This window comes from Gopherus flavomarginatus, chromosome 2 (assembly GCF_025201925.1).
Source record: "Gopherus flavomarginatus isolate rGopFla2 chromosome 2, rGopFla2.mat.asm, whole genome shotgun sequence".
Lineage (NCBI taxonomy): Eukaryota > Metazoa > Chordata > Testudines > Testudinidae > Gopherus > Gopherus flavomarginatus.
In genome coordinates, this window is record NC_066618.1 from 101756283 (window position 1) to 101780245 (window position 23963).

The 23963-nt window shown below is 40.2% G+C and overlaps 1 protein-coding gene across 1 annotated transcript in view; it reads left to right on the forward strand.

The window, feature by feature from the left end:
• CNTNAP2 (contactin associated protein 2) overlaps window positions 1-23963 on the forward strand; it is a 1698090-nt gene that overhangs the window by 1432476 nt on the left and 241651 nt on the right. The window contains exon 15 of the mRNA XM_050937667.1: window positions 19010-19137. Within this exon, the coding sequence (XP_050793624.1) occupies window positions 19010-19137 (128 nt within the window). The remainder of the gene's footprint in view (window positions 1-19009; window positions 19138-23963) is intronic.

Here is a 23963-nt window from a genome sequence, read left to right on the forward strand (position 1 = left end):
AACTCAGATCTCCCTCTTCTGAGTTGAGCAGCCTAACTACCAGAGTGCAGGCTATTTTGGGGTGGTTTGCTCTCAGTCTCTTCTGTTGGTGCTGTCCCTGGTTATATAAATACATAAATATTCATTGGGCCATTGAGAGAGAGAAAAAATGACTCTAGCTTCATGATTAAAACACTCATCTGGGAGGTAGGAGATATGGATTCAAATCCCTCCTCTAAATCAAGAAGAGAAGATTCAGCAAAAATGTACTTTTCGGCAAATAAAATATTCAACTGAAAAATGTTGCCCAGGAGAAATGTAAGAACTGTGCAGTAGGAGGATAATCTGTCCTCCCCCATGGTGGGTCTCATCCTGGTCTCTAACAGTTAGAGATTGTGTTAAACCCTGAAGCATGGGATTAAAATCCCTTTCAGAATTTGCTAGCATTAGCTATTATAATGCTGCATATTCTTGTTATCCATATAAATGCACAATACATGTTTGAATATTACTAAAAAGTTTTGATAGGCTTATAAGTTAATATAACAGGGTTTAATTATATGAAACGGTGCTACCGTATGTTTAGATAATGTAAAATGTTATCCTCAAAGTATTTATTTTCTTTCTTAATTATTAAACTTAATGAATGAAGTGCATAAAAATCAATTGGCAAACACTAGCAATACCCACAATACATCACCTAAGACGATACCGAATTTTTAAACAATAAAATGTCTATGGTCTTAACTTAAGAATAAATGACATTACTGTCACCCCCAGTCAAGGAAAGACATAATATGCCAAGCAGTGCGCACTGCAGAATTTTCAGCCACCAGTTATTTTCTCCTGGCCCTTCCACTTCTATTTGTACTAACTTAAAGATTAATGACTTTGCTGTCAGTGCACTGTGATGAAGATGAAATTAGTGGCAGTGCCCAACAGCTCAATATATTTTACCTAGTGTTAACACTGCTTAGCTTTCAAAGAAAACAGGTGGTGGTTTTGCTCCCCTTAACTTTTAAAAGTCCACTGACTTTGTAGAATCACTCTTACAGTTGGTGGATGACATGTGAAAGATGTGTCATCCTGTTTGCGCAGGGCAGAGGCAGAATACAAGCAGGGCTTTGCAGTCACTATTGGTTTGTCAGTAGAACTGGTTGAAAATTTTCCTGCAGAACAGTGTTTCATTGGAAAATGCCAGTTTGACAAACCTGAAATTTCTCACAAAAGTGAGTCGCGTTTGATGAACTTTCACTGAATCATAGTCAAGGGTCTAACCGCTTACCTAGCAGGCTCTGGGGAAGCTCCAGTGTGAACTGCTCTAGGGATAGGGACCCCAAGCTTCGAGGATCTGAAGCTCTCAGGCAGCTCTGTCACATATTCAGGTTGGAACTAGAAATCCCAGTTTCAGCCAGATCTCATTGTCATTATTGTTTGCAGTCATATCTAACTGAGATGCAGTTGGAAAAGTCCATCAAGCCGAAGATAATTGGAGGTATACCTGTCTCCTAGAACTGGAAGGGACCTTGAAAGGTCATCGAGTCCAGCCCCCTGCCTTCACTAGCAGGACCAAGTGCTGATTTTTGCCCCAGATCCCTAAGTGACCCCCTCAAGGATTGAATTCACAACCCTGGGTTTAGCAGGCCAATGCTCATATCTTTGTTTTCACCATTTGTTTGTTTGTTTGTTTGTTTTTTTCTGGGTGTGTGCGAGTGATGGGGAGAATAGAAACAAAATAACCTTCCCAAACAAACCCCAAAACACATTATATATTTTATATAGCTGACTCCCCTGGATTTGATGAGCTTTTCTGACAGCATCTGTGCAAAATATTGTCCCACATCTAGGTGGTCATTAGACTGAAGTTCCTCCTTACCACTGTCCCTTTGCACAACTCATTCCTAGCTCCCCAAAAAGCCATCACGAAAATAAAGGATAACCAAGCTCTGTAGTGACACTGTTGATTTGGGGAGAGAGGGGAGGCTATTAAAATGGCATGCTGTAGTATTTTATTTTAAAGAGGAAGGCCACTTGCAAAACCTAGTGTAAACCCTGACAACAAATTAATGGGCACCCCAAAACTCTACAAATTTAGCCTCAAAATCAGGGAGCCTGGTAAAGGGGGACTGGAGTTGAGGGTTTTTTCACACATCCAAACCTCTGCAAATAGTTCAGATGCTAGCAGTGCTGTTCAGCTCAGGGACTAGGTTAAGGTTTTAGGTTGAGTATTTTGCCTGAACTGGTTCATGCCTCCCTACTGGATGTTTGTGTTCAATAGATACTGGAAACTTTCCAAGCTGCTCCTCTTCAGTCTCTAATGACTGATGTACAATTTGTTTTTCTCAGCACAATCTTTTCATTAAAGACATTTCTCTCCCTTTGAATCCTTTTCACGCTCTGCATACTATAGCAGTGAAAACTAATAACTCAGGTGTTTACATGTACCCAAGAGCTCCATTCAGATCCACAAGAGTAGCTGACTCTATGTGATGCATACAGACTTTGTAAATCAGGTCCAAGGTCATTTGCTGTTTGTTTATCTCATGTTATTTTCTGCACTGTCTTGAAAATTGTATTATAATATATGCGTATTTCATATTTTTGGTTTTTAAAGTAGCTATTTTATATAATCAACTTTAAAGCTATGGTGTCATGCAGCTTTTACATGTATCGTTACCAGACCACTTTTGAATGAAGAAGCCTAGTAGCGGGATTCAAATTTCATTATTTTTTGGATTTTACTTAAAAGGTACAACTATAACTTTGCAGAAACCACTCTACTTAAACCAGTCTCCATATATCTAATCATCCATACTCATTGGCATCATCACAAATATTAAATTTCTCTTTGCTTTTAGTGAATTGCAACATGGAATTATGTAGCTGAAACTGTTTACAAGATTATTTTAAATGTAGACTGAGAAAGACATAGAGAAGCTATTTCTCAGGTATGGTTCAAGGTTACTGAATTTATTATAATATTGCACAGTATCTGGTTGTGGGGGGCATTAATACTAACACATAGCTTTTCAAGTTCGGTAATACTGGATGGAAGAGATTAGACTTCTTATGTATTGCCTTGATCATAAAATAAAAATAATGTGTCAATGCAAAGATTCCTTATATTTTATTCTTACACTGAGTTGGCCAAAGTAATCTATTATATTGTCCATCTTATTAATTATGATCATCCTCTATTTACCCTGCCTTAGAAATTGTAAAGGAACTATGCAAGTGTTGCATTATTGTTGCTTATATGTCTGTCCATTTTCACACATGGGGCAACGTTTTTAAAAGCACCTAATCCCATGTCCAGAAGAAATTCAGACATTTACAGCCAGATTTGCAAATGCAGGAAGGCATCTAAAGGGATTTTCAAAAGCACTTAAGCAGGTTAGGTATCTAGCTCCCTTAGCACTAGACTTAGGCACTTTATTTTAGGCATCAATTTTGGAAAATCTTGACCCATATGTGCTAGTATGTGCATATATATTGTTTAGTATGTTTGTTTCCCTTACAGAGGTGACAAATAGGGTAATTTAATACAGTAATCGACTGGAGTCTTACTGTGTCTTCCCCTTTGTTTGTACAGCACCTAACATAGTGAGGCCTTGAGCCTCAATGGGACCTTGAGCAATACTACAATAAATAATAATTATGTGTATTGCCATTCCTGCTCATTTTACCTTACATGGGAGGCTGTCATATTAAGAGAATGAAGAGAAAATAGTGTTCTTACAAAAAGCAATTCCTTGTAATTTATTTGTATTTTATAATTATGCTTAATGAGACAGCATCAGCAGATGCACATCTCATTTTCACAAGTGACCCAGGGAACAGGCAGATGTCAGCCAGCATTAATCAGCCATAGTTCAGCACAATGCAAAACATTATAATGCAGGAGACTTAATCTGAGCTAGCAGATAATATTGAAAAGTTACCATTTCTATTCATTGTACAGAGAAGTTTTCTTAAAAAAAAAAAATTCTTAAAACTAAATGGTATTGATGGCTTCACTGAAAAAGATGCCGACAATGTATTCCTTCTAGTCCCAAAAGCCTGCTTTTCTTCCTCATCCCCATCCATTTAGCCTTAACTACTTGAAATTTAGTGATCAATTTAAATGAAGATGTGACACGGTTAAGGTGGGTCCCATCCAGTGCAGGGCGAGTGCACTTGCCTTTCTTGGGGAATAGGGGTTGGTGCATGAGCCTTATGTGCCTATCTCCCTCAGCTCAAGTGCGCATGTCTGGCTTAGCTATGGAGTAGAGTGGCCCAATGGCTAGAGTTTATGAAAAAGCCCCACTCATTCAGGGTAGTATGGCCTAGTGGCCAGAGTCCATGGAACTTGCCCATACTGTCAGGGCAGTGTGGCCCAATGGCCATAGTCTATATAAAATGTCCCGCTTGTCGGGGTAGTATGGCCTAGTGGCCAGAGTCTATGAAACATACCCCTACTGTCAGGGCAGTGTGGGGTCTGAGGCTATATTCTACATCTCCACTCCCCTTTGGCACAGGCTGGAGGCCATCCTCAGCAGGAGCTCCTGGCACACATCCTTCTCCACTGGCATCTCCTTCAGACTGAGCTGGGCTGCTCTTCTTTATACGGGTACAGCTGGAGCATGCCCAGTAGGGAGGTGGGGGCGTGGCTTCCTCAGCCCACAATGTGGCATTAACCCCTTCCAGTCCAGTGCAGGGTGAATGCGCCCTGTCACAGAAGGGTATATTGGCCATCAACATTGGGGAAAAGATGACCATGAATATGCTGGAGCTAAATCTTAAGATATTTTATACAATAAGGTAAACTAATGTCACTAGCCTTGATCAGAAAGACGTGTCCAATATGATTTTGGAGGTAACAGAGATAGGTCATCCTGCATGCATCAGAAAGTGCAAAGTACATTTTATTATGTAATAACTAGTAATGTTCTTTTGCCATTATTTCAGATTTGTATTTGAAAAGGAGACTTTCATCCACAACCAAGCACTGAAAGTAATGTCAAATATGTAGGACTTCACAGCTGGATTAAAAAATGTGATGTGTTTAAAAGTCAGCCCTGTGTTTAATTCAGTTGTGAAGTACTGGGCATATGATGATATTGTTTATTCTCATGGAAATGCCTGTGTTGACAAAAACTCATTGGCCTGGTCTACGCTATGCGTTTAAACCGAATTTAGCAGCGTTAAACCGATTTAACCCTGCACCCGTCCACACAGCGAGGCCCCTTATATCAATATAAAGGGCTCTTTAAACCGATTTCTGTACTCCTCCCCGACGAGAGGAGTAGTGCTGAAATCGGTATTGCCATGTCGGATTAGGGTTAGTGTGGCTGCAAATTGACGGTATTGGCCTCCGGGCAGTATCCCACAGTGCGCCATTGTGACCGCTCTGGAAAGTAATCTCTACTCAGATGCAGTGGCCAGGTTGACAGGAAAAGCCCTGCGAACTTTTGAATTTCATTTCCTGTTTGCCCAGTGTGGAGCTCTGATCAGCATGGGTGGCGATGCAGTCCCAAATCCAAAAAGAGCTCCAGCATGGACCGTATGGGAGATACTGGATCTGATCGCTGTATAGGGAGACAAATCTGTTCTATCAGAGCTACATTCCAGAAGATGGAATGCCAAAGCATTTGAAAAAATCTCCAGGCTATGGTACAGAGTCCACAGCACAGTGCTGTGTGACAAGCGTAACGAAAAGCCAAAGAATCAAATGGACGCTCATGGAGGGAGGGAAATGATTGTCTGCCATTGCTTTCACAGAGGAAGGATTGAGTGACGACATTTACCCAGAATCACCCGTGACGCTGTTTTTGCATTGGGATCTCAACCCAGAATTCCAATGGGCAGGGGAGACTGCGGAACTATGGGATAGCTACGGGATAGCTACCCACAGTGCAACGCTCCGAAAATTGACGCTAGCCTCGGTACATGGACACACACCACCGAATTAATGTGCTTAGTGTGGCCACATGCACTCGACTTTATGCAATCTGTTTTACAAAACCGGTTTATGTAAAATCGGAATAATCCCGTAGTGTAGACATTGTTTCTTCAGTGCCATGAAGTATGGAGAAGATGAACTGTGAGAAGAGAGAGAGCCTTGTTTAAATAGCAACTAGAATAGATGAGCTTGAACCAAAACCCCAGATTTGAAACCCCTCAAATATTTGAAAAGTTCTGCTCACACCCAAATGTGGCTTTGAATGTTACTGTTTGCTGCTATTTCTGTAATGGACCAGACTAAAACAGTGGATTGGAGCAACCCTTAATTTATGTAAAAGTTCAGATCTGGATTCCTACTCTGCATCTTAGACCCATCTCTAGTCATTAGAAAAAAGTGCTATGGGCCATATACATATATGTATATAAGAGAATAAAGCTGTTTGACAAAGTATGATATAAAATATGGTAATCAGGACTAGGGTTTCTGAGATAGTTTAGCAACCAGTGCTCTATGTGATTGTTTGGGTAGGAGACAGGCACCAGCCAAAAGAGTATGAAGGATAAAAATAGACATTTTTCATCAACCAGTGCTCTATGTGATTGTTTGGGTAGGAGACAGGCACCAGCCAAAAGACTATGAAGGATAAAAAGAGACATTTTTCATCAAACTTCCAGGCTTTTAGGTGCCTGTCTAGGGTCACCTAATGATCAACCTCATCCCCTTTCTTAATGTTAGTTCTTATGCTATATGTAATTTTTTTCTATTAATCTGGACACACAATGTCAATTTTAGTTTTTTGGGCACCTTCTATAAAGCACTTAAGGATGCCTCTTTCATCTTTTATGCTCACAAGTTTCCCTCTCTCTCTCCCCCTCCCTACCCCACACTCATCCTCAAGCCCAGGAAATGCCCCAAAGCTTTAATTTGATATTATAAGGTCCTGTCACCTTCATAAACCACACAATACACCAGAAGTCCTGAAATAAAATCCTATATTTAACCAGGGATTATTTTTCGATATGCGTTCAGTCAGAGACCATACCTTATTCCATACTTATTGCATATTTGTAAAGATGCTTGAATGAATGACAATTTGAAGCCTTGTCTTCTGTCACTCAGGATTTCCTGGGAGACAAGATAACTTACAATATCTCAAGGGTTTTGAATCCAAGAATAAAATTTTAAATAATGCACAATAGATCTATCTGGCCACATATTGACTTTTGTTTAAAGTGCAACTGCATAGATATGATTTAAACTCAAGAAAATACAGATTTCTAAATTTTTGTTATCTATCCCTCCGCTCTGCTAAAAACTGATTTTTTCCCCACCCAAGAGAATGCAGAAGAGAGAGAAATGGTGGTGCGGAGACAATTGTAAGGGTATTATCACAGCATAAATTGAATGCTGCAAAGGAGAGGTTGTCTGTGCAAATGTTAAAGCCAAAAGGCATTTTGGAAGTTGCCCTGGACATATGTTTCTTATTTTAGTGATTTCAAATGGCTTTTTAAAAGAATGCTTCTAATTGTCAGTGAAGGATGCATGTTGCCCTGTAACTCAGGAAAGATGCAGCAATTGCAATTTATATTAAAGTTCAATTTAAAAGTAATGTATAAAGAGTAGTAAGTGATTCATAAATGTTTAAATAAATAGTTAATCAATTGCTATATCATCCAACAGGTCAATAGGTTGCAGAGAACCCGGCCTTACAACCATCCATAGCACTATCTACTGATGTGCTTAGAATTAGAGCTGGTCAGAAATTTTCCAGTGAAACAGTGTTTCATCTGAAAATACCAATTCATTGAACTCTAAATGCAGAAACATTAATGTGGAAACATCTCAGGTTCAATGAATTTTTGGCAAATCAAAGGCCTGGTTCTAATGGAACTGTGCCTGCCAGGTTTCCAGCTTACTCAGCTGCCAAAGACTCTGGCCTTCCAGGGTCTGGCTCCTGGGCAACCAGCCCTGCCAGGCCAGGGTTTCCAGTCTCCTTGCTGTGGGGCTGAGTGCCTGGGAACCCTGGTACTAATTGAGGATCAAACCTCAGCTTTGGAGTAGAGAGCCTGGAAAGCCTGAGAGCCCCAGCTCAAGCCTGGACTGTCAGGGCTTCCAGACTCCCACATCAGCTGGCTCCTGACAGAGGCTGAATGAAATTGACTATCTTGTCAGTTAATTCCAGCAGTAAAACTCACCTGCTGTCAGGGTCCCCAGGAGGAGATTTTGTTTGTGGAAATACCATGTGTTGGTGTTTCCAAAATAAATGTTTTGTCAAGATTTCTGGGTCGTAGGAAATTTCTAGTTTGCAGATATTCAGAATGTAACCAAATTTCAAAAACATGAAATTTCCTGCAAACCAGAAATCCTGTGTTTTGGGCAGGTCTACTTATAACATCTATAAGACACACTAGTCATGTCTGTATCATGCTTATAATCTCTGTTTCTCATGTTTTAAGCCTTTTACAACCATTAAGGAATGGAACCTTAGTATAAAATATGACCAATACAGCTATCAGGGTGTGTGCAGACTTGTGGATTTTATAAATCTATTGTCAATGTCCAACTTTGCATCTTAGAACAAATTATAGTATTTAAAATAGAATGATTTTTCTTGACGATCTTAGAAAATACTTAGTTTGTGGCCCTCGTTTTCCATTCCCTCCTTCCTTGATGTTCTCTGAACTATAGTTTCCACCGTGTATCTGTTTCTACTTATTTTGTATTTTGAGGAGCTCTCGTTCTAGCAATGTACTTCGTAGGAATTTTCATACTTTAATGGGGGACCATTTTTAGCAGTGTGCACATGGCACAAAGCTCTAATAAATATTGTCAGCCTTTATCATTTGGGAGAGAGAAAAAGTTGGGTTGCATGTGTGTACCAAAGTGTACAATGTAATCCGAGTGATTCATTTCTTCACACCATATATGTACAGATTGTCAGCTCAACCACCCATTTGGCAATTTTTGCCTCACAACCTTTGTGTTTGGAAGGAAGTAGCAGCCCCATTAACTCAGCCAACAGAACACACACATACACAAGGCATTGTTAATCCCTTATACAGTTGTTGTTACGGCAAAGCAGCAAAAATGTTGTAGTGAGGAATTACTTATTTGAGGCTTCATTGGTGGCCTAATCCACTTCCCCTTGCTATCCCCGTTTCCCCTTGAAAACGCTCACTTCAGTGGGAGTTGGATCAGGACTTCAATGGTGGACTGTATCAACTTAGGTGTGATCCAGCCCTCTGTAGAATAAAGACTATTTGTATGATTGTTTTGTGTTCTCCTTCCTGGAGAGTGCATGCATATAATTGTCTGCTTTGTTTCATATAAGAGAGAGACTTTTAAAGCGTGGTTTGTGAACTACTGCTGGTCTCCAGAGTACTTGCTGATCATCCACAGAGAACTAGCTAGTCATAAAATGTTAGCTTCTCCTGCTCATTCCCAGCTGTTAAACTACAATAAGGTCATCTAAAAGTACACTCAATACCTTCCTACTATTACTCTTCCATGGAAGCAATTGCTGTTGTTGCCACAGGGATCTTATAAGATCATGAACGGGAGTGGGGGCTGTCTGTATGATCACAAATGGGAAGGATAGGTGGTGACAAGTATCTCTTAAAATGTGGCCTGACTCTTGATGTAAAACATTTGCCCGACTCATGCATAAATGTTGATATTGTTTTGTACCCTATACACTTGAGTATAAGCATAGAACTGTCTGACAAAATTCTAGATAATTGACAGGAGATCATAGAGTTACCATGACAGTAACACAGTTAACCCTCCAAGAAAGGAGGAGTGAAAACAGAGTTGTATGATGGGGAAAAAGCTGCTGAGAGAATCTTGGTGGGAGCTAAGAAGCTTGTCTACACTGCATGGCAAAGCACATTAGAGGAGTGTGATTTGTAAAGTATTCTAATGTACTGCCCTACATAGACCCTATTAGCGCAAACTACAAGTTACCTAGTTCACATCAATGTAGTTCTGTTTGAAACGGGAGAACTCACACCTTTCTGAATACGCTTTCCTGGTGCTGTGTAGACAAGCCCAAAGAGAAGGTTGTGTGGGCCTAGAGCGGCACTGAGCACTGCAAGTCAACAAGCTAAATTTATATAAAAGAGAGATTCGGAGGGTGACAAGAAAATGGCTATTTTGCTTCAGTGGCCAATCTGAAAAAGATGGGGGGAAGGGATTGGGTTCATTTTGCAAATTTGTTTGAGTTGAACAAAAGATTTCAAACAACAATTTGAAATGACATTTCAAAACAAAATGTCAGTTCAAAATGACATTTGATACTAAATGTTGATTCAAAAATATTATTGTGAAACAAAATGTTGATGTCCCCTCTCCCCCCTGGGTTATTTTTGCTGAAGCTGTGCACCAAATTTGACCTGAATTTATGAATAGTTTCAGTATCCCCAGAATGTATTTTCCTGCTAATTTACTAATTCCACACACATACACAAAATTGCCCAGCTCTAAAAAGAAGGCCATTGGGAACCCACCAAATTAGTTAGGTGAGTGTTGAGTTAGAGTTGGATGAACTGGCTTATAAAATGGTTACTCATTTGTGTTAGTTTGAATAAGGTAAATGCTTAGACAAAACTCCCAAGCTAATGAGACTGACACAAGGCAATGGGAGATTTTCCTGAATAAGGCTGCTTCAGTGTTTGGCCCAACATAGTTAAATTGGAGATTGGCTTACGAAGAACCATATACAGAAAGTCACATTTTCCCATTAGATAAAGTCCTTGTTTTCAGTCACTTAACCTGTCTTGACATTTTGTGAGTCTTTTAATGTCTTGTTGTTTGGATCCTTTATGAAAAAATCTTGTACCATAGCAAAGCAGAATCCACCTGCGTTTGAATGTTTGAGACACACTCACATATTAAGTTAATGCACCTTTTTTAAACATCGGTGAATCTGTTGATCAGTGTGCTGTGGTTTCTGATTTACCAAGATGTTAGTAATATTGTACATAAAATACAGGGGGGATGTGTCACGAAAACATAAAAAGACCATAAAACTTTAATATGTGAATGAGGCTGCATTTCATTTTTTCTAACAAGATCGTCTGCCTGCTGGAAGAGACAGTAAAAAAAAGAGCCTAATTGAAATGAAAATAATTCGAAGAGCCATATGTCCATGTTTACAAGCAGAGGGAATGTGACAAGTATCTGTGTTTTGCCTGCATTTTATAGCAGACTGTTTTACATAATGAAAAAACACATCTGTTAATTACCTTTCTGCTATGCCATTGCTTTAAATGTGCTTACAAGTCTTGGAGCATTCAATTCCAAATAATTATTTGTGATGAATGAGGGAACATTTAAAATGCTGTAAAGATAGATATTTGATTCTTTTTCTAACTAAAACACTTTCTTGATAACAGAAGCCTCTTTCCTCCCTCAGTAGATGCAACAACATTATGTTTATAGCTCAATTTGTAGATAATCCTTCAAACTGTGCGCTTTTTCCCCAGTCATTGCTATTATAAATGTCTTCTTCCATTTGGCCTTGGCGTAGCTTAGGACTTGAAATAGCTTTTTGCTTCCCGCCAATTACAGAATAATTTAGGAGTTGAAACTACTATGCATAATTCTTGAAAAAAAACAAAGGCTAGTAGAATGTATTAAGATTACGGTATTTTCTCTGCATTTTCTGACTACAATATGTTGTGCAAAGATGTTTCCAAGTGGCTAAACAAATTCAATCAACATTAATAAATGCAGCCTCAAATCTATGTTACAGAAATCAATCATTTTACGTTTTCAAGAAACCTGTACTACTAATCACAGATAATTAAAAATAATATGTCTGGAATGACATAATTTAAAGGAGGATGTTTGAATATAGGGAATCTCGTAGATTCCAGAAATAGGACACTGTTGCTGTTTTAGTTAAAGAAAGGTGTAGGGTTAAGCAGAATAGAAGGCTCTTGAAAAGAGATGGGCTCAAGCAACAACATTCACCTCCAAAGTTGAATCCAGAGTTTGGTTTGGACCACGATAGGAAGCGACCAAGTTATCGGCCAATCTTTGCTCTTGGGACTTCACTTATAACTGAATATTCCTTCCACCTAGCCTTTGTTTGTTAGTCTGTTTAGATTGTAAATTCTTTGAGTGGGGAACCTGCCTTTGTGGATGTTTATTTCGAACCCTGCCTCATACTTTCTGTGTAATCTCAGGCAAGTCACTGAATCTCTATGTGCCTCAGTTTCCCTTTTGTGAAATGGGTAGTGAGTAGGATTGCAGTACATGTTGTGCTACTTCAAGGTGTGGTTGTTCCTGCCAACATAAGCCTTGTTTCTGGCTGACTCTGGCCCGTAGTATCCAATAAGGCAATTATGAGGCAATGCCCACAATGGACCCAGGTGAGAAGGGAAAAATATTCCCCCAATGGTGCTGAAGGAAGATGAGCTATGACTTCAGAACTGCCTGCTACATAGAAGGGTTTCTGGGAAGGGTGTTGGTGTCCCCAGACAAAATCACCACACTACGTCTTTCCTGTCTCGAAGAGGAGAGTAAATCAAGGAGCATCTAATGTAGGCCAAACTCCATAATATCTATGACATCCACAGCTGATTTGAGAAATCCACAGGATTTGCCACCTAGAATGTATTAACCCTAAACTAGGTCAGGTACGAGGTTTCACTAATATGTGAGTTGGAAAGATAAACATTGCAGTTGCCAGAATAACTGAGGCAAGACTCGTGAATAATGTTCAAAATTTTGTGGAGGACCCGAGTCTATTTTACTCTGGAGGAACTATGTTAATCGGTTGGCTGTCATCCTCTGACCACCTTTTAATATACTACTCACAACATGGCAACCTATATCTGATCAACTACTATAAATCAGGTTCAGGCATAGCGAAGGGAAGCTGACAATCATTGTAGCCTACATTCCCACTGAAGAAGCTACAGATGCTAATAAAAATGAATTCTATCAGCACCTAACAGCAGTGGGACAATCTGTTCTGCCTTACAAAAAATGTATTATATGATATTGTTGTTGAAAGGCCAGAGCATGGCATTCCTCCAATTGCCAGGGTTACTCAACTTCCAACAGATCCCTTTTTAATTCTTCCTCCAAAGTGAGATCCTACCAGGCAAGAACCCTGAGGAACAGGCCCATGCTAACAGAGACTACTGAGCCAGCTATGATTTTTTTTTATATTGGAGAAGCAAGTTTCTCACTCCTCTGGCATGTAAGCTCCATTTCTCTCACCAGCATTGAGATCATGATAATCTGTGGACATGAAGTCTCTTCTGAATTCCCATAGATTTGTCCCATCACCCATCTCTTATCAGGCAGAGAATTGGGAAGCAATGGAGTAGGCTTTATGTGATTTTTTTCTTTTTAATTTCAGAACTATCCCAAAAGTTAATATATTGACATGACCCTAAATGGAGTTCTAGACTGCCCAGTGATAGTCTGTCTACCCTGAAGATGAAACAGTCCAGTTTAATTGTATATTCCCCTAGCGTGCTGGAATGTGTTATATAGACTCATGATTCCAATAGACTCATGTTATCTGTGATTTTTATAATAAAAACAAAGTTATTAATTTCATTCAGTACAGTAACTCCCCACTTAATGTCCTCTCACTTAACGTTTCGTTCTTATGTCCCTGCTCAGTTACAGAACATGCTCCATTTAAAGTTGTGCAATCCTTTGCTATAACATCGTTTGGCTGCCTGCTTTGTCCACAACTGGCAGCCCCCCTACCAGCTCCCCTCGTGCCTCCCACCTGCAGGCAGACCCCGCAGATCAGTGCCTTCTTCCCCGCCTCCTGCCCGTGGCAATCACCTGGCTTGCAGTGTTCAGGAGGCTTTGGGAGGGAGGGGGAGCCTGCGCACCATGTCCTCGCTCCTCCCCCCTCCCTCCTGCCTCGTGAATGCTGCAAATCAGCTAATTGCGTGGGCAGGAGACAGGGGGAGGAGCGAAGACATGAGGTGTGGAGTAAAGGGGCAGGAGAAGAGGCAGGTTAAGGGTGGGGGCTTGGGGGAAGGGGTGGAGTGGGCGGGCCAAGGGTTGAGCACCCGCGGTGCTTGTACAGTAGGGGAAGCTGCCACTGCTGCTGCGCAACGTGCTTCTCCTAACCTACAGCACCTTCTGCTTCCTTGCCTTCCTCATTGTCTCCAGTGCCAATGGGCTGTGCCAGTGTGGGATAAGGCGGGGGCACCTCCCAACTATAGTACTGTGCTGTATGGCACAAAAAAATTTCCCTGGAACCTAACCTTCCCAGTTACAATCATTCTTATGGGGAAATTGGATTCGCTTAACATGGTTTCACTTAAAGTTGCATATTTCAGGAACATAGCTACAATGTTAAGTGAGGAGTTACTGTAGTAGTATGAATTTTATTACTGAGTTTATGAATAATATACCGTGTAGTTCATCAGGTATTCATTTTCTAATCACAATTAAAGTGACTAATCCTCAAAAGGATGTTTATAATAATTTAAAGTAACCTGGATTTAATTAAGGGAGTTAGTGTTATGGGATTCTAATGGGATTGGAGAGGTGTCCAAGGAGGAAAATTTATTTTCTAATGTAATTTTAAAGCTTTTGCAACTTTAAGGCCAGGGGAGAGAGCAAGACCATGGGAGAAGGGGAAGAAGCATAGCTAAATCTCAAGCCCAGAGGTGAAACATGAACTATGCCTGCTGTGGTATAGTTAATTTATACTGGTCAGTTTGGAAGGAGATAACTTTAACTTCTTCACTGTAACGTAACAGAGACATGCCCTAATTCTCCGTGCAGCTAAATTTTCTGTGCAGCCCTCATGGGACTATTTGTGTGCATCATGCTTTTCATGCTGAGACCATTTAACCTGTTCACTCACTCAGCTTTATAACAGTTTACATTTACACACAGTGTAGCCAATGGCGGAATTTAATCTTTGATTTAATAGATTTTTAATGAAAATATCATACAGTGAATGGACTTGTATATGTCCCGTATGGGTGCTGGATCCTATTCAGATGTATGATTCTTTCTGAGGTGTGAGAGGAGAAAGGGAAAGACAGGACATTAGTGAGAAACCCTCACTCCAGAACAGCCAACTCATGAGGAAATTTGAGGGTTCAGCCAATAAGTGTCATGGGGTACCAGAAATCAGAATAAAGGCAGGCCCCAGGACATGAGTGAATTTGGACACATTTTATATATTATGTGTTAAACTAAAAATTTGACTATATCAAAACCTCCAAAAAGTTTCCTTTACGTTTAGAATACAGGTTTGGGCGAATTCTTCTTTTATCCAAGCCAGTTTGCTTAGCCCTCTTTTTAATCCTGCTCATTGCAGCATACCTATCAGCAATTAAATAGCTCCCAGATTATCAAGACTGCTGCCAGAATTCTATAGTTCATTAGATTCTCTGTAATGCTAGCTCTGACATTAGCATCTCAAATTTAAACAGAGTACTTGCTGACTACTTTTTGGAAGAAAACAAATAATATTTGGCACATCTGTACCTCTTTAAAGCTTTTTTTTTTACATTTACATTCATATACAAATATCCATTTAACTAAGCTTCACTACACCCCTATAAAGTAGATTATAGAAATACAAAGATCACTATGGAGGTACTAGCCCATTAAAAAGTTGGGTCTAGTAGCGGATGGACAACAAGGACATTTTGCGCTTTGCATGTTTGTATTTTTTAGCTCACTAGTAACTCTAATTAAGTAACAAAAAAAAAAAAAAGTTCAGCTCTGAAGCTTCAGTTCATCAAACCAGTAGTCACGCTTAAGTCTATTCCTATTTAGTAAATCACTTAAGCACACTCTCAACATTAAGTATATGCCTAAAGTTAAATTGTGCTCAAGTGCTTTGTTGCATAGGAATGAACTGTTGACTCAGAGCCAAAGTGGGATGCAATGCCTTTATTGGCATCTAACAGAAATGAAGATGAGAAATGAATCCTGTTTATTTCAAATAAACAAATAAGCAAATTAATAGCAATACAGAATCTTAACATTAATTTGAATGTCATTTGTTTATGTATACGTACAGCATGTTCTTTTACATACAATATTACAAGTAAACAACTGATCATAATCAAAACAATAATAATAAATCTTACAGTAATATAGACCCTTTTCATTCAATAGTACCCTGCAGCTCTTTACAAACAGTATATATAGTAATGGAAATTAGAAATATTAACATTTTACTGAGATTTCATCAATATCTCATGATAATTACAGAATTTGATGAGATTCATTCAGTCTTATTTGACTTTTAACAGGAATATGACACACTCTGTATTCAGTCCTTATTCTTAGGTGGATTTTCTTTAGTGAGGGAAACCTTTTGCACCATCTTAATGTGCAAGATCTTTAAAGAGCTGTGGGAGCATTATCCCATCTAAGAGCAGAGTGTTCCTGATATAGTGTAAATTCAACTATTATAGTCACTCTGGTTTAAAAAGTTTTTGACTTCATCAAGCAAAATGTATGTCACTGCTACTCACACACACCACATCAAAGAGAAGTTGAGTGCACATACTAAACTCGTTACTAAGTATATTGACATACCGGTCAGTTCTCTCTCTATCTGTCTTAGGCCATGTCTGCGCTACCAACTTTGGTTGACACAAGTTATGTTGATGTATATCGCCCATGCGCATGCATAGTTGGATGACTGTATCAGCACTCCAAGTAATCACAAGAAGTGCTTGTGTCAATGCACATTATGGTGCACCAGGGGTAGGTATCCCAGTGTGCCATGCACTGCCCTTTGGCACAATACCTTTTGTGTAATTTTTTGCAATGCGTTGTGAGGCATGCACAAGTTGTACAAGGAGGCTGGAACAAGGATGGTCCCATCATGTAACTTTCTCCATCCCGTAATGGCATCCCTAGCCCATAATTTTCACACCTTTTTTTAAAAAAATCCCACAAATTAAAAAGCTAGAGCAGATTTAAACTTTCTAATGAAAGAAGTCAATATTGACCACACTTCATTTTGAAAAATGAAAATGAAGTGTTTTTTTTTATTGTGCTCTAAAGAAATTTTATACTTTTAATAGTTACCTCTGATTTGAAGGTCTTTTTGAAATAGTGGCATTCAACAGAGAAAAGCAATTTCAGAGGAAAATTTTAGTAAGAATAAAGTGATAACCTACATTTAATTTCTATCACAGAGACTAGGATCCCATAGATGTGACATCAGGCTGGGGATCAGGGAACCTAAAATTATAATCTTGGCTTTGTTATTTGCTCATTTTGTTACCATGAGCAAATCGCTTAACCTTCCTGCACTTCTGTTTCCTGTCTGTAAACAGAAGAAAATTATACTCTCCCACCTTCGTAAAGGATTTTGAAATCTATAGATGAAAACCCCTGTATAAGTGCTAGTTATTATTTAGCAGAATATGCAGAAGAAGCTCACTTACACCCAAAGGATATGAGAGGTCTTTCTCCCCATTCTTTGTCTACTGTCAGTCTCCTCTGATAGAATCTAGAAGGGGCTATGGCCAACCATACTTAGTTAATGGTCTCAGCCTCTTGAAACTGCTGAAGGATGGAGAAATAAAGGGTTCTGAGATAAAGGCGGGAACTCTGAAATGGAAAGAACATAAAGATTTAAGAAAATAGTCATCCAGTGTTTTCAGAAAACATTTAACTTTCTCAAATATGTAATAAATAAATCTCTAATTACTCTCTTAATCACAGAGAGCAGACACAAGTTCCAACGAGCTGTCATTCTAAAATGATAGTTATTTTCTTAATTACTTTAATTGCTTTTCTTTTTAAAGGAGCTTTTATCTTCCATCGCTTCAGAAGGACTCAATAGCTGATGTGACTGGAGACAGTATATTAGCGTTACTGAAAAACTCTCAGTTTTACTGGATCACGCAAATCCCTCTGCTCTGCCTCCTGGATAATAGGAATCTAATATTACAGGGTAATAAAGTCATTGAAAATAGCAGTGGAAAAGGCTTTCAGAGCATGTAGTCTATCCCAAAATGCAATTGCTCCCTACAGTATATTACTCAATATATTTTCTTGGGCTTTAAAATCATTCTTAGTATCTTGTTCTTGTTGAGCAAAGGAACTGATTTGTAAAGAAGAAGGTTGGAAAGTCTGTGGTTACTATTAATTGCTGATTTACTGGAGCACTTAGAAAGGTGCTGTACAAAAAGAGGAAGATGCATATCTTCTCTTCTTGGGTTATGCAGTTTGGACAACTATTAGGTTGTTTTGTTTTGCTTCCTCTTATTTTTTTCATGTCTATAACAGTAGGGTCTCACTAATATTTGTAAAATTCAAGGCTGCATTATCCTTCACATCCTAGGAGCTGCATGGCTGTTCCTGGCTTCCCTGTCTCTCTCCTTCTGACAAAAAATTGTTCAAGGGAAGCGAGAAGATGTGGCTAGTTAAGTTATTGCTTTCTGTTTTAAAGGAACAGCACAATTGCCATTCTAATGCTTTCATTTTAGGCACCTGATCTAAAACATGAATCAATTCTCACTTCACCTAAGTGTTGAGGTATATTGGAGCAGTAAATATAGGTCTCTGCCCATCTGTATTATATACTGGGGGTGGTCAGAAGATTTTAGCTCTAAATTCTTTATCTTTAGTCATTAGTGGTAGTGCTAAAACTATTAAAAGCAATGGAAATGTTGTTCATCCTGTGAGCAGGTGTCATATCATTAAGAGTGCCAGCTGTCCAAAGCTGGGGCCAAAAAAGATATGTCCTTAGGAGGTGTTGGAAAGCTCCTCTCCATTCAAAGCAAACAAGCTAAACAATCAGCAAAGTACCATTGCTCAAGTATGTATGGGCTGCGGTCAGTTGCAAAGAAAAAATCCAGTGAAACTATTTTGGAGAGATTTTCTTGGATGAAATGAATATATCTGTTTTACAAAAATACATATGATAATATTAATATAAGGTATTTAATCAAATAGATGGGATTAACAACAGAGTTTAAAGGGTAACATTATTGTATTGATTTAATTATTGCTTTTTAGGGATATTTATTCTTGTGGTGATTCATTCCTTGTCAGGGAATAAAATCTTTGTAAGTATTTCACCTGTTGTTTTATTGTTTCTCTTTTTCTCTGTCTCAGGAGAAAAGATGCCGGGCTCTTGTCTTACAAAGAACATCTACCAGTGAGTCAAGTGGTGGTTGGAGATATTGACCGATCTGGATCAGAATCCAAGTTAACTGTAGGTCCTGTGCGCTGTCAAGGAGACCGTAAGTTTGCTGTTTTTTTCATTGCTGTTGCTCCTGGTTAGCTTATAGCACTGCTGGAACATAGTAAAATTTTGATTGATTCCGCATCTAAGCTCATGCAAGTTACATTTTGCTCACAGTCACTTCCTAGCAGAGTCTAAGATGTGCAAAGAAAGGAAAAGAAATGACCATAGATCCACCAATACAAAGTGCTCCGCTTTGGATCTAAAATTTGGGCGTTCATCTTCCTTGTATGGTAAATGAGGCATCTTTGACTACCCAGCTAAGTTTATGATGATATAAACAGTAATACAAATAGCATAAGAGCAGCACTCAACAGCTGTGATGCTGCTGAGTGCTGCTGTTAATGCCATTAGCATTGCTATTTATATCACCATAACTAAGTTTATAGAGATATAAATAGTAGCATAATGGCTAAATGCATTCTTGTAAACTCAGGTTATAGATGTGTAAAGTTTGACATTACTGCTATCAAGTATCATCCTCATCAGAACTCATTGTTGACTTGTAAATCATGGATAGTTCTCTGTAGCAATTTCTAGTTTTAAACTTGTGCACTGGAGAGATGATACATACCTCCCAGTTTGGTCTGCAGGAGGTGCAATATCAGAGTTATAAAGATTAAAGTGTACGTTTTATGTAGTAAATGATGATAGGTGATTTCAAAATGAAAGAAAAGGAATGAATTTGCCCTAACCTTTATTTTCATTCATAAATATGGCTTGCAGGCTGGTTCTTTGTGTTACTATCAGATGCATTTAGTATACTCTTCTGTTACAGAAATTAAAAAAATTCTCCTAATTTTCTTTCTGTTTTCTGTTCATGTATTTGATGAATATTGTGTATAAAGGTATTTCATGGGATGCTTGCAAATTGTTCACAGAAACTGATTTCTGTTTATTATTTGTGGTGTGTGACGGATCACCTGAGTCAGAAGTTACACTTTCTGTTCCCTGATTTAGATGACTGACATTTTTATACAAGATTTTACAAATTATGAATAGGAAATAAGGAATAGCAAATACTTTTTCATCCGTACATACCCTTCTTCATATGTTTCATGAGTATCAGTATGAATAGAAATCTGTATGAATTCAACCATTTTCAAACATTAGTGTGAACAAAACGCATTTGCTCAAATGTTCTTGAATAGCAAATAATAGGGGTTACTGAAACACAGTTAAATCCAACAGCTATTTGGGAAATTAATGAATTCCTAACAGTCCATTTGCATCGTATTCAGTCTGCTGTTTGAGTTATGCTGCCAAGTTTTCTGAAGCCATAAATCCTATCCTGAGAATAATTTTGTATTTATTTCCATGGCCCTGAATTCCTGGCCAACCCCCATCCCCTGTGCATTCTCCCCTGGATTCTGGAGCCTTCTTCATTCTCTACCCTGTCAAACTTCCTGCTGTATCGCAGGCCAGGGCTGGGTGAAGAAGTCTCTTACTATCCCACAAGCACCTCGTTGAGGATCATGAACTCTGTGTGGGCTGCATTGAAATCCTTTGGGGGAAAGAGATCTAGGCTGGGAAATTCAACAGGCTTTGAACCATTTTCATTTTAAACAACCTATCTGGGATTGGACTTGCTCAGCTGGGAAAAGGCTGGAGTATCATTTAAATGGTTTTTGGAAAAGAAAATTTCCCAGACCCTTCAGGGCAAAGCTATGTCCTGTCCATCTGGCTGGTCCAGCCTTGTTGGTGGGCAAAGACAACCCATACCTGCCAATAGCAGAGAGGCAGACTGAGTGCACTGGTGTCAGCAGATGGTATTACGCATGCTCACTCCAAGCCAAGCAACAAATCGGGGGGGATGCATGACCCCGCATGAAACCCCTTTCCCCCAGGCATCACCTCTCTTGGTAGGAACCATTTTGAATGTGAATTGCTGAAAATGATTTCAGAACATGGTCAGGGTGCCCATGCATATGGGGCCATAAATACACAGTATTGTGTATTCCTCATGAAAACATCATTCTCTGTACTGGACCTTTTATGACACCCTTGATGTAGCACTGGGTGCAACCATTCTCCCTTTTGCTACCATGCAATACTAATGCTGCATTATTCCCACATGGCACCATTGGAAGACTAAGGTCACAAAGTAACTTTGTGGAAGAGCTTGGAATACGAATACAGACATCCTGAATCCTAGCCCAGTGTCTCGCACATGGGACCATCAACATAAAAGGGGCAAGTCTTGTTAGTTCTATTAGAAAATAAACAAACTGCCCCTTAGACAGCACTGTCTCATGCACAGGAGCCCCAAGGCAATGTATTACCATTCCTGACAGATCATTCCATTCCTCCGAGCCCCAACCTCTCCCCACAGTTAAATACATAAATAAAAAAGGAGGCAGGGAAAACAAAAGATCCCTGGCCTGGTGCTTGTGTAACTGACATTCTGTAAAGGCGATGAATGGCCTCTTCTGCATCAGCTATCCTGTGCAGCTCCTGTTGTTCCCCATCCTGGAGGGGTGGGGGTGCTAAGAGTCTGTCTCTGCTGCCCAGAGCCTCTTAGCACCCCCACCCCTCCAGGATGGGGAACAACAGGAGCTGCACAGGATAGCTGATGCAGAAGAGGCCATTCATCGCCTTTACAGAATGTCAGTTACACAAGCACCAGGCCAGGGATCTTTTGTTTTCCCTGCCTCCTTTTTTATTTATGTATTTAACTGTGGGGAGAGGTTGGGGCTCGGAGGAATGGAATGATCTGTCAGGAATGGTAATACATTGCCTTGGGGCTCCTGTGCATGAGACAGTGCTGTCTAAGGGGCAGTTTGTTTATTTTCTAATAGAACTAACAAGACTTGCCCCTTTTATGTTGATGGTCCCATGTGCGAGACACTGGGCTAGGATTCAGGATGTCTGTATTCGTATTCCAAGCTCTTCTACAAAGTTACTTTGTGACCTTAGTCAAGGCATTAATCTCTCTGTTCCTCACTTCCTCATCTGTGAAAGGATACTTCCTTTCTCTGTTCGTTTTGAATGTAAACTCTTTGTAGAAAGACTGTTTCTTACTAAATGTTTGTACAATGCCCATGTGACAGGGAACACTCACCTCTTGTGAGCACCTCCGATCAGTCAACAGAAAACCTGCACACAAACTCTTTATCTCCCTCCTTCCGGTGCTATCTGTCAGCGGTTAACCTCATCAGGGGGGTCTTCAGTGGCCCAGCCCTCCAGCTAAGTCACACAGTCAAACTCATGAATGAACCGCTTCAGTGGTTAAAAAAAAAAAAAGTCTAACAGGGCCTATCACAGTGCCCTTGTCAGTATCTGTATCTGCAGCCCTGTCTCTGGGCTCAGTTCTCAGCCCCTTCTGGGCTTGCTTTAAGTCTGTATCTTCCCTGGCATAGAGCAGTGCCCCCAGGGCTTTCTCACTGGAGCCTCTTCCAGTCCTGCCCTTCACTTGGGCCTCTAAACAAGTCTTATCCTCTTCTCAGGGCTTAGACCACCTTGCCAGTGGCCCGTGAGGGAACCCGGGTCCTCCTGCTACTCCAGGTCCCAACCCAGGGACCCTACAAATAGAAACCATGTGCTGCTTCCTTTAATATTTGCTACTGCTATTCCCTGGGTTACTTCCCATGTAGCCCCTTCCTCTACACCCTTACCTCAGGGCTGAAGTTCTTCCTCACCAAATGCCGCCAGAAGCTGTCTTCTAGCTCTCCCTTGAGCTTCAGCAACCAGCAAGGGCACCTTCATAGCTCTACTGGTCCTCACCAGGAATTGATTTGCTTAGGCCATGCAGCTCCTTTTAACTTTCACAGGAGGCAGGTGCCACCTTCACAGGAGGCACCCAGAGGGCCTCATCCTAGATCCAGCATCCCCATATCATCTGCCACCTACCCCAACCTCAGGCTGTCTTTCGAGCACCTGGTCCCCCATATCCCCAGGTTGCAGCTCCTAAAACCTCACCCAGGTCCTGTCCTGGAGGAATGGGACTGTGCATAGATGCACCTGGAAGCTGTGAGAGAGCAGGCTACAGAGCTGCTCTTCTGGGCATGGGGGAAGGGTCAAGGGATGAGCTGCCATCTCAAGCCAGGGTGTTGCAGGAATATTGCAGCCCACAAAGGGCCACTGGAGGCCCAAAAGCATCTCCATGACAAATACCAAGAGCAGGCAGGGTACCTAAAGTGAAAACAGTCTGTCCTTGGCCCCGAATATGGAGGGAGATGGTTCTATCCCCACAGAGCTGGTTTAATAGATTCAGGGCAGATGGTCCCCTCCTTAGTATTTGTTTGTGTTGATTCTTTTTAAAAAGGCCTGTTGTTACTTGGGACCTAGAACGCCATGTCTAACACCTGCATGCATTCTGTACTGTTTAGGGTCTGCCACATGCAACAATGGTGCCATGTGGCTCCTTTAGCTTCCTGCCTCCCTCCTTCTACCTGGGTCTCCTTCCTGCTCCCTGAAGTTGCATGATAATGATGCTGGCACCCAACTGTGCACACTGTATATGCATGAGTGTGTTATATTATTGGTGCCCACAACTCAAGAATTGTGCTCCGTTTAGCATCATCTCCTCCTACTTTGGTGTGTCCCTTCTCAGCGCTCCTTTATTGGGTTCCTAAAGACAATTTGAAGGAAATGTTCTGGAGTTGGTTTCTCATTTTAAACAAATGCTTATTTTATTTAGGAGACAACAAATGGGAAATTTTATTCATAACTTCCGCTTGTGATTTGTAAGCTAGGTCACCGTTACAGTTCTGGTGACCTAAAACTTTCCCTGTACTCTTCCTTCTCCACCCAACACTCCATGCCTATATCCACTCAACTGCTCTGTGTCTCCAACACTAAACCCAGTAACAGACTAGATATGAG